The sequence below is a fragment of the Spinacia oleracea genome, chromosome 2 (assembly GCF_020520425.1).
Source record: "Spinacia oleracea cultivar Varoflay chromosome 2, BTI_SOV_V1, whole genome shotgun sequence".
Lineage (NCBI taxonomy): Eukaryota > Viridiplantae > Streptophyta > Magnoliopsida > Caryophyllales > Amaranthaceae > Spinacia > Spinacia oleracea.
In genome coordinates this window covers 106306941-106318872 of record NC_079488.1, presented here as the reverse complement: position 1 = coordinate 106318872, position 11932 = coordinate 106306941, and the positions used below count along the sequence as shown (strand labels likewise).

General features: G+C 33.6%; 1 protein-coding gene across 5 annotated transcripts; it reads right to left on the bottom strand.

Moving 5' to 3' along the window:
• Positions 1 to 4710: 4710 nt before the first annotated feature.
• Positions 4711 to 9356, bottom strand: LOC110784908 (uncharacterized). Of its 5 annotated transcripts, none has more exons than XR_008928452.1 (3): positions 9112 to 9351; positions 8550 to 8645; positions 4711 to 5148 (listed from the first exon to the last, which is right to left on the bottom strand). XR_008928452.1 is itself a non-coding variant. In XM_056837680.1 (3 exons), the coding sequence occupies exons 2-3, from the start codon at positions 8629 to 8631 to the stop codon at positions 4876 to 4878; spliced, it is 315 nt and encodes a 104-aa protein (XP_056693658.1). In that variant the 5' UTR covers positions 8632 to 8645; positions 9112 to 9356; the 3' UTR covers positions 4711 to 4875. The 5 variants fall into 5 exon arrangements, 2 of the variants coding, with proteins under 2 accessions (XP_056693658.1, XP_056693659.1); XM_056837680.1 differs by having other exon boundaries at positions 4711 to 5108; positions 9112 to 9356; XM_056837681.1 differs by having other exon boundaries at positions 4712 to 5102; positions 9112 to 9355.
• Positions 9357 to 11932: the final 2576 nt, after the last annotated feature.

Here is an 11932-nt window from a genome sequence, read left to right as displayed (position 1 = left end):
AAGGTAAGCATATTTGTAACCTAATTTCGAACTTCTTTCGTTGTTTTTATACATTAATCGAAGTTAATTTTCGTTAACCTTTGATTTTCAGCAAAAAAAAAACATGACAAACCAGAAAAAAAATCCAGAAGATACACAAGAGTAAGAATTCGGTGCTTTAATTTTAGCGAAATTTATTTATTAATTTTTTATTAATTTTTGATTTTTTTGAAATTTTTCGGAATTATTTTTTGTGATTATTTGGTCTGCGAAGTTTTGAATGTTTCTAGCGCTTTTAAGATTTATTATGTTCCTTATATTTGATGTTTAATACAATTGTGAATGTTCCGAATTTTATACTCTCAATACTTTAGAACATGAAAGTTCAGAATGTAGAACATCATAGCTCACTGCGTAGAACAACTATACTGGATTTGCCCAGTTTATTGCTTTTGTGGTGAATTGTGATCAAATTTCTAATTATTTCAGAAACAGAATATATAGGATCTTATATTAACTAAGGTTTAGAACAAATCTAGATCATTTTAGTCTTATATCTTTCCATCCGTGTATTTGTCATCAATATTTTTGTCGTTGGTTAATGATAAATAGTGCACTCTTTCCATCGTGTATTTGCGATTAGTTTTGTAATCTCATTATTAGGTTTATGATTGGACAATGTATACCATACGTTTCGCCCTCCAAAGAATTTTCACCAAAGCGGGAGTTTGTTATGATTTGATTTTCACTTAATACTAGAATTTATGATGTTTAATTGCGTTTTGTATGGAAAATGTTGGTATTTATTATATAAAATATATATAATTTGGAATTGAAGTCAATCAAAATCGTATTTGTAGAAAGCTGGTTGTAGATTAAATATGATTTGTTGCTTGTTTTGATCACGTTTGGTTTGTCAACGCATTCACATTTTAGATGAAACTGCACTGCATTCACATTTCAGACTAACTACGAGATTTTGTGTTCATGAATTAATGGAGGATTGTACATTTGGATAAAGTTTCAGTACTAAAACTAGGTAGTCAGTTATAGAATTGGTTTGTTCATTTCCTGTCGTCTTTACCATTTCTTTAACACTTAGAAAGTGTAGTTTTGTTGTCTTAATTTGTTGAATCGAGGCAGAAGCTGAATTCCTGGCACATATGTTTTTCTCTCCCATCACTCACGTTGATGGAAGCCTGGCATCATGTTGTTTATTTGTTTTCTTAGTTTATCTTTGAGCATCTATTACCATTTGGAATTGCTGAAAATTTATATTTTTTTGAAAGTAGCTTAGCATTATATTATTTTATACTCTCATGAACAATTTAGAGTAATATTTTATACTCTCAATACTATAGAACATGAGGATTAAGAATGTAGAACATCATACCTCACTGTGTAGAACATCATAGCTTACTGTGTAGAACATCATAATTGCATATGTTCTAATTATAAGTGCACATGTTCTGAATTTGATGAAATTACTATTTCTCACTGTGTTAGAACTTAGAACATATAGCTTAACTGCTTAGAACATGAGTTTAACTGACTAGAACATATAGGAATAATGTACTTTGGTAACAATCCAAAGAAATGTGAGAGATACCATTAAGGAACATTAAGCCTATTGTCAACAATAACTTGATGTTCTAAATTATATAACTTGATGTTCTAAATCATATAACTTCATGTTCTAAATTGTATAACTTGATGTTCTAAATTATATAACTTGATGTTCTAAATTATATAACTTCATGTTCTAAATTATATAACTTCATGTTCTAAGTTATATAACATCATGTTCTAAAGTTATCAGAAGGCAAACAAGAACCTAGAGAAACCATTGATTGTCAACAACCTGTAGAACATCATAATTGCATATGTTCTAATTATAAGTGCACATGTTCTGAATTTGATGAAATTACTATTTCTCACTGTGTTAGAACTTAGAACATATAGCTTAACAGCTTAGAACATGAAGTTTAACTGACTAGAACATATAGGAATAATGTACTTTGGTAACGATCCAAAGAAAGGTGAGAGATTCCATTAAGGAACATTAAGCCTATTGTCAACAATAACTTGATGTTCTAAATTATATAACTTCATGTTCTAAATTATATAACTTGATGTTCTAAGTAATATAATATGATGTTCTAAAGTTATCAGAAGGCAAACAAGCACCTGGAGAAACCATTGATTGTCAACAACCTGTTAAAGAAAGTGCCCTTGGTTGTGGGTGAACCACATTTAAAGCCCTCATTATTCCAAAACACGATTTTGGGTACCTGATCATACCCAAACTTCTGGTAATATTCCCAAACACCTCTGGAAATATTATTTTTTGTCATCCTTTACAACAATGACTTGAGTTCACATCTCAATAATTAACTCTCTTCGTGACTTTTATGATGCCTTCACTAGGGTTTGAGGTCTTTACTAGAGAAGGATACATTGCCTTAAAATAGGAGTTTTAGAACATATGCTATGGATTTTAAGAACATTTTCTATGGGTTTTTAGAACATTTGCTATGTGCTTTTGCATATTTATTCAATATTCGAACTATTTTGGTAGTTTTTGTTGGGCAGCTATTTTGCTATGTTTGGCTGCTGCTAGCAGTTTTGTGCGTGGTCTTGTTGTAAGTAGTGGTTGTTAATGCTTGTTGTTTTAAGACATTGCCTACTAGCTCAATCGGTAGAGCTTTGTGCAATTACAATGATGTAGGTTCGAATCCTACATAGGCAACTCTTTGTATTCCGTTTATGATATTAATTAATTTTCGTATTTGATGATTCTTACTTATGAATCACTTCTATTTAATTTTTAGTATGTTCTATTTATTTAAGAACATATGTATACATTTTTAGAACACTAGCCTTGATCTTTAGAACATGAAATCTTCCACTTTAACGGAAGGAGGCGTGAAACTTAAATTATCATTTTAGAGTTCATCTTGCGGGCCTGGTTTAATTCAACCAGCAGAACCCCGAGGTTTTAGGAGACATAATCTCCAATGCCGGATTTTATGATTTTTATGATGAGGACGATGATATTGATAGCTATGAACTAGATAATCAAAACAAAAATCAGAAATAGGAACCCCCTTCTCTTACTAGAGTTGTAACAGGTGCATTTGAGCATCTGTTATTTACTTTTGGTCACATGTGCCCCATCTCATAATATAAATTAAGCGAACCTTCTGTGGAAAAAACAAATAAATATGACTGGTTTTTATTGACTGACTGACGCGGGGGGGGGGGGGGGGGCTGGATGAATATGTCATAGCGAAAGGGGGTAATTCTCTTGTAGGACTTATCCCTATAAATACATCGGAGATAAGTTGTGTTTGCTCAACAATCTATGTAGGATTTGAACCTACATCCATGTGCAATGGCACATTGCTCTACCATTTGAGCTAATAGGTTTTTTAACAAAATATTCAAACAAGTTATTCATTGTGGACAACTACTTATGTAAAGAAATAGAAATGAAATCCCAAAACAAATATAAACCTTTAGAACATAAGCAACATTAATTAAGAACATATGCACCGCTAGTTTAAAACATAAGAAAAGGGCAAGACTGTGTGGGTTTTGATCTGATGCCACTAAGTAATATTAGCCTAACTCATCAAGAAAAAAGAATATACAAAGTAGTATTGTATTAACACTAATTGGTGCACACGGTTAATGTATACTACGGAGTATATACATACAGAAGCAAAAAACAAACCATTACTGTTGCACATGAAGGCGCGTGATGATACAAGATTAGCAACAATTACTTTAGAAGCAATATTAACAAGAAAAGAGACTGCTCCTTGAGTCGAACCTATGATGGTACATGAGCAATCACAGTTACTACAACTTCTTTAGTAAGACCAGAGGAAGCCACAAAGATGCAAGAAAAATACAAACCTGAAGGTTTCCCCCGCATTTCAGTATCAAAAAATAGTTAAGGTATCCAAATCGTCTACCGGGAATATTAAAATGTTGGTTTCAGGACAAACCTTAACATATCTAAAAGATGATTTTTGCAATGTTCCTAGTTTAGAACATAAGCGATGATGATTTAGAACATAAGAAGGGGTGATTTAGAACATAAGCAAGGGTAATTTCTTCCTCTTATTTTACACCATTTTGTATTTTGCTGATAAAAAATGTACATTGAATCAGACACCTATTAATCGGGGTATTTCTGTATCAACCGACCTATTTTCTAAAAGAGTCTTTTTTAGAACGAAAGGTCCTTTGTTATTAAAGGTCCTGTCTCGTGGGGTGGGGGAGGGGGGTTTGCTTATCTTATAAAGAAAACGTTTCCCCTAGAGTTTCCAGATTTCAGAAACATGAAATGTGATATTGTGTGTGGATCAAAACTATTTTATTCCTATTTACTTTTAATTTGCTCTTAGTCAATATTATCTCATGTTCAATTTTCCAGAGAAAAATCTCGAGAAAGGGGCAGAGAGAAGGAAAGAGAGCGGGACAAATCTCGTGAGAGATCCCATGACAAGCCAAGAGATCGCGAGCACAGAGAGGGTAGACACCATAGAGATCATGACAGAACCAGACACAAGGAGAGGAACAGAGATCATGACCGTGTGCGTGATCTTGCACGTGATCGTGATAGAGGTAAAATCACCACCCAGAACGAGATGTCAATGTATCAACATTCATTCTCTCACTAATAAAACAACAGAGAACGAGATATTGTATCATCATTCATTCATCAAACCAATCACATTGGCAGAAATTCAAGATATTATTATGCAAGATTACAATCTAACAAGAAATTAGACTTAAGCAAGAAAACCCCTAATATCACTATGAAATATATTGACACCAATTGAGTTTTATTATCCCTAAATTGTATTATTAAGGAAAGACCAATTTCTACTTTCCAGCTTCCACCAAATAATTTTGAGCACACAATAGCTTAGAACATAAAAACACTAGTTTAGAACAATGCATCACTAGTTTAGAATACAAACACAATTTAAAGGATGATAGAGTTGTTCTTACGTCATCCGACTCTTCTTTCTCTTCAACCTTCTTCTCCTCCTTTGGAGCCTCAGCGACAGCAACACCTGCACCACCAGCAGTAGCAGATGATACGGCAACTGCACCTCCACCAACACAAAAAAATACAGAACATAGTTTTAATTACTGCAGAACAAAAGATAAGTAACTCAGAACATATGCTAACACAGTTCAGAACATTGAATACATTGTTTAGAACATATTGTAGAATATTCATATGGAACATATTGTACACTGAATAAAGAACATCTGTTTTTCTTTGTTTAAAAAACGAATTTAGCGGAACAATTCGATAATAAAAAATCTAAAACAAAACAAATCCAAGACAAAAAAACAAAATAAAAAACAAGTCAGAAAAAAAAAACAAAACAAAACAGATCAATAACGAAATCAGCTTCCGATAATCAAAAACAGGTCACAAAATTCAGCAAATGATAATAAGCAATTAGATAATCAGCAATTAGATAATTTCAAATCGATAATAATGAAATTAAATTCGATAATCAAAACTAGGTCAGAAATTGAAAAAATTTAACGCAAAATACACAAATTAAAATTGCGAAATTGAACGAAATTGATAAAATACCTTTAAATAAGCAATCAGATGAATGTATTCGAGAATATAATTGAATTCTGAAGCAAATTTGAAGATCAATTTGACCTTGATTAAGGTCCAGTAATGGCGCAAAAGAAGAGAGAGAGAGAGGGAGAGGAGAGAAAACAAAAGGTTAGAGAGAGAAAGAAAATAAGCGTGAAAAGTGTTGAGATGGGTTGGGTATATTTGAACAAATTTACAAAAAAGCCATTAATAATTCTTTTATTTTGAGCTGTTAGATTAGAAATTATCCAAAGGCCCAGATTTGTTCTCACATAAGATTGTGTTCTCACATGAGCCTTCCTCTATATATATATATATATATATATATATATATATATATATATATATATATATATATATATATATATATATTAGATTAAGAACTGTGAGACCCATAGCCTATCAATCCGTAGGTCTAGCACTAGTCCATCATCTAGAGTCAGTCCCGGCCCCAAATAGTTAATAGATTAAAAGTTATAGCTGTTATAATTCAACAATTTTATTAAAATTCGTTTTTGTGTCCTGAGTCAAGCCCGTGTCTAACATTTGAGTCCGAGTCATCCAAATAACGTATTAACATATTCCAAATAATTAGTACGTTGTTACAGATAACATTCATTATCTAAAAGAACATTGTGTAAGTACATACCTCGAAATTAATAAATTAACTTTCATTACGATCTTAATTTATTAGCGATTATAATATTCCACTTTCATTCAAATCACCTAGATCTTAAAAGTACACAAAAGTCAATGTTCTAATATAACTCTCACTTAACAAATAGACATAGAATTATTCCCAAAAGACAAGTTGACACCTACTCAATTTGTTATTTTGATTAAATCTCGAGACAATCATGATAATCCAATTTCTAATCGTCTAGATTTTAGAGCAATCTATTTCTTGAGCGGATGAGCCTAATGCTTATTCTTAATCACTTTTAGTCAAGAACAACAATAACTACCTTTGAATTGGAAACCCAAACTTATAAGTACTCAGTTTGCCATTCAGATGATCAAGCATTCCTTATCATCTGAACTTTCAGGTATGTTAATCAAGTCTAGCCATCTAATTTGACTAATACATCAGTCTTGACTCGTTAGCATCTCTTAATATGTTAACATTGATCAAGAACTAGGTTATCATATCCAACTTTGGAAAAAAAAACATGTTTTTCTCTGCTTTTCGAAAACAATTCGCTTAGGATAGATCAAATGAAATTCTGAATGTTAGCTAACCAACAAGAAAAACATCATGAGTTTTACATTGACTTAGTTAACTTAATTTAGAACACTCAAATCAAATGTCTTCTAAGCGGATTAAATCTTCTCTAAAGGTCAAAAACTAATTCAAGTATAATCCAAGGAACCGTCGGCAACACGAAATCTGACAACACAAATTCATATTGTTCAAGAAAGTCTTCATCAAATCCGCTCTCTTCAGCCCAAACATGAGTAGCATTCAAGAGAAGATCCATCTAATAAAGATTACTCTTGAAGAGCTCACTTATCACCCTCATTGCCTTAGAAGAAAAACACAAGCAAGTTCATCAAGTTGAGCACGACTCAAGTAATCATCTCAATTGTCTAATTTATCGAATAGGTTATAACGTTTTGGAGCACCCTACTCCTAAAATGGTTGACCACCGAAGAATAAAAGAACTAAACTCTCTAAAGACTTCCCTCTTCAACAAACAGACAACAACCAATGAACTTACTTGCCAGCCAAAAAGGGACCGCGGGTGGAGGAGAAATAGAGAATTCACTCCGATAAGCGAGTCGTTTATCAATTTGATTCAAAGGTAAAGATAGTTTATCTCTTCGCTCTTAAACAGGGTCGACATACTTTTCCTTTTGTTCAATCTAGAAGTATTAAAGAACTTGTAAAAGTAAATAGATTTGATTCAAATCAAGTAGAGAATAATTTAATAGGAGAATTAATATCATAAAGGGAATACAAAGAGTTGCCTATCAAGGAATCGAACCTACATCATTGTGCAAATGCACAAAGCTCTACCAATTGAGCTAATAGGCATTACTTACATGTTCAGTACAACGCCAAGCATTACTTACATGTTCGGTACAACGCCAAGATAGCGGTTTTTCAAGACCAAGAGTAGCATTGCTTAAATCACTAGGAAGATCACCCTCAGAATTGTTATCAGAAGCATTTAAATATGTCAAAGCATCAAACTTTCCAAATCCCAGAAAACTGATTCTGGCTCACATCTAAAGACTTCAGTGATGTGAGATTTGCGACCGAATTTTGTGAACGCATTACAGCATAAGTTCAGAACAGACAGAGAATTTAGCTGTTGGAACTCATCTGAAACCTTGCCACTGATATTCATGTGGAAAGATCAAGCTTTTCGACAAATCCTACCTCATTGCAGAAGACTCCTGTCCAACTGCAATGAGCTGAACCATTCCTGCTACCAGGGAGCAACCATGTAACCGGCCTAATGGATCGATTAAGCTCGATTTTACTGATAATAGAACGGAAGCTTCATCATTGAGATTCGCCGTCCCACTGATAGTGTAACAACCAATGTAACAATAAAATAGGATGAACAACAGCAATGACAGCTGAAGTTTAAGCTGCATTATTGTTAATTAAGTGATACTTCTACTAATTAGTTACACTAATTTCAGTGTAACTACTTTTTCATCCACAACTGAACTAAGAGCCTGTTGACAAGACCAAACAGACCAAGCTATCAAACATCACACATGCTTGAATAAAAGTCCAAAATTGAGATGTTAATTCTACAAAGAGTCGGGATCCTCGAAAAAAAAGACTACTATTTCAGATATTAGTACCCACCACCAGCAATCTACGATTATATATATTTGCATACCTGATAGCTTAAATCGCAGCAAACACGGATTATTATTAACCCTAAAGAACGTACAATCTACCAGTCATTACCTTGAGGAGCCGCTCTTACAGCCATGTGCAGCTCCTGGTGATTTCTATTTGCAGCAAGATCATTGCAATAAACCACCATCATCAAATTCAAAGTATCTGCAAAATATCAGATCAATCACTGACTACTAGAATATCTGTCGTGTTCAAGGGAAAAATATCTGCAAATCACAATCACTGACTACTAGAATTTCAGATCAATTACAACTATAATCACCAAAACATCAAATTCAAAGTTACTGAAAACCTACCATGTGATTGTAACTTACCTATTAAGTCTATCAGATATTCCAGTAGTTAAAATTTAGTTCATAAATCTAGAAAAGGAGGGGAAATAACAATTCAATTTATACCCAAAGTAAAACAAATAATCAATCAAGACAAAACTTCAATCGGAAAAAAATAAAATCAAAATATACTAATTCGAAGAAGAAAAAAAAACCCTAATTAACATATTGGAACCCGTTGAAGAAAAAAAACCCTAATTAACTTTAATTAGAACATATAAAACACACAAACTTCAATTGAAACCCTAAGAAAACAAATCAACAATCAAAACACCTACCTCAATTGTAAATAGTCGAAAAAAAATTAGGCGAGGAAAATTGCGCAGCAATGGAGGAAAGTGGAAGCTTCGAGTGCCACAATGGAGAGGACGAGAAGAATTCGAGTGCGAAAATGGAGGAAAAAAGAGGAGGAAGGCGAACGACTGTGAAAATCGGTGAGAGGATTTCCAGGAGGAGAGAGAAAAACTCTGAAAATCTGGAAGAGGGGGGAAGGTCGATCAAATCTACGAAATTACCCATTTACCCTTAGTATTTTGATTTGGTCCGGTGAGATGAGAGGTTGATTTGATTTAACGGTTGCCATTGGTTCTAAAAATTTGGCAATAATTTTTTTTTTTTTAATGTAAAATCAATTCATTAATAAAAGGGCATACGGCATCTACAATAGAAATCGAATTTAACAAATACATAACAAATTGAATTAAAAAGAGATATTCCTTCATCAAAACTACCATCGTTGGGAAGATCTTGCATTGTGGGACATCTCTCGCACATATCGCTGGAATATACCTTTTCGGAGAGAGACGGTCAAACGATTTGTTGTAGCCGCGAGGACGGTTTCCATCCGATTCATCTAAGTCAATTTGAAATTGTGATAACTGGTTCAATCTCGTATAATTCTTTATCAACGAACCGAATTCACGACGATACTCCACCAAAACTATACTAATACTAAAACCCAAATACTCAACTAAACCCACCATAAGAGAACTTACTACACTCACTAATCCCACCATTGGGAACTTACTACACTCAAACGATGTAGTTTTATTGAATCTGAAGACAAATACATGAATAATTAAACCAAAAGGGCCGGAAATAGCCAAATTTTCGAAGAAATTTGACTATTTTCGGGCTAAAAACCTTTGAAATTTGTAAACCCAAGAGAGAAAAAAAGGGAGGAGGACGACTAAGGTTTTTTCCACTATGGTGCTTGAAAATTTTGGCAATATTAATCATAACATTTGACTGATTTTCTTTTATTAAGCCTATGTATGAATTTTTTAAATATTATCCGAACTTATAGACCTATTCGCTTTTAATGTTCCAAACATATAACCCACTCGCTATAACAAGTTACATATACATGTGTCACTTTCTAATTAGTCAATAAAAAATATTTTATTTTCTTTCCTTTTATTTTATTTATCTTTTCCTTCTCCTTCCTCTTATCCTTTCTTCAACTACTGGTAACCTCCTTATTCCTCCACCGTTGGAAGTAGGAATGGCAATGGATCGGACTTGGGTCGGATGTAGTAAATTTCAAATCCGATCCATTTAAAATTTGGACTCCAAAATTGCATCCATATCCAAATCCATTTAAAATTTGGACTCCAAAATTGCATCCATATCCAAATCCAAACCCATATCCATTTACTTACGTATCCATATCCAAATACAAATTGCATCCATATCCATAATCATGCGTTAACTTTACTTACATAGAACATGTATTTTTTAATTCTAAAATAAATTAGAAATCCTATTTCCCATTTGCCAAAATCTAATGAGTTTCTAATAAATTAAAAAAATTACAAATATACGCGTTTTAATTAAATATATTAGATTAAATAAGGAACTTTCTTTTAAAAAAAAGTTATGTACGAAAAATAATACACTTCGAAAAAAATTCCGGTTGGATTCGGACTCGGGTCGGATTCGGATTCGGATTCGGGTCGGGTCGAAGTCTCTGCAGACTCCATATCCGATCCATATCCATTCGGATTCGGATGTTTTTAATCGAATTCGGATTCGAACTTTTTTCCCTGGATTCGGATCGGATTTTTTTCCCCCTCCGGAGCCATCGGACTCAGTTCGGATTCAGATGTCATTGCCATCCCTAGCTGGAAGGGCTTCACACTCCTCCTTCCTCCACTGCCCTCCAGAATTGTATGCTTGCATCTTCACGCGACGAACATTTCATTTTTCTAATGCTTAGTCGTGCGCCCGCACATCTCAGTCATATGCCCGCACTGTAGGGTCGCACAACAATACTGGGACAACCCCTTCACTCAACTCGCACAACTTCTTTTTGGGGAGACCTGATTTCGGAGGAGAATGGAGAGGAGCATCGAACAACGGTTAGGGGAGGAAGCACATCTGCATCTAGGATTAGATTAGGGCAATTAGAAACTCAAATTCGTAGCATATAATTTCGTTATATTTTTTTTTGGTTTTCAGATTGGCTTTTGGTTTTTCTTAATTTCGTTCTTGAATTTCTGATTTTTTTTCGAAGAGCAGCGAGAGGAGAAGGAAGGATAGAAGCACTTAGGCTTAGATTTTAGTAATTAGAAACTTAATTTCAGAGCCAAAAAATTTAATTTTGTTTTTTCATATTTTTCTTCTTCGTTTTAATTTCTAACTTTTTTTTTTCTTGAGGACCTAATTTTCTGTCGAGCAATAGAAGCAACAGCGTATAGAGGAAACTTATAACAATAACAAATAGCATAGATTAGAGCAGCTAGGAATTCGAATGGGAGTTTAGATTTTTGTTTTCTAGGATTAGAATTCATAAATTCCATATTCTTTTTCTCTTTTCCTTGAGTTTGTTCTTCAATTTGCAGAGTTTGGTATTCTGTTTTATACCATACCAGAAGATTGGACTATAAATGGACAAATGGTACCGTCAGAGTTGAAGAATTGATATCACAAATTTAAAAGGAAGACGTGTCTTCCACGGGAAGAGGAATTTGAAGGAAATGTGTCCTTCACCCAAGGTGCATTAAGTCTAATACCAAGGTTCAGATTAATTACGAACAATTAATTCAGTGAGATCAAGTGATCGGAACAGCTAGCTGGAGCAATGCTTCCGATCAGTGA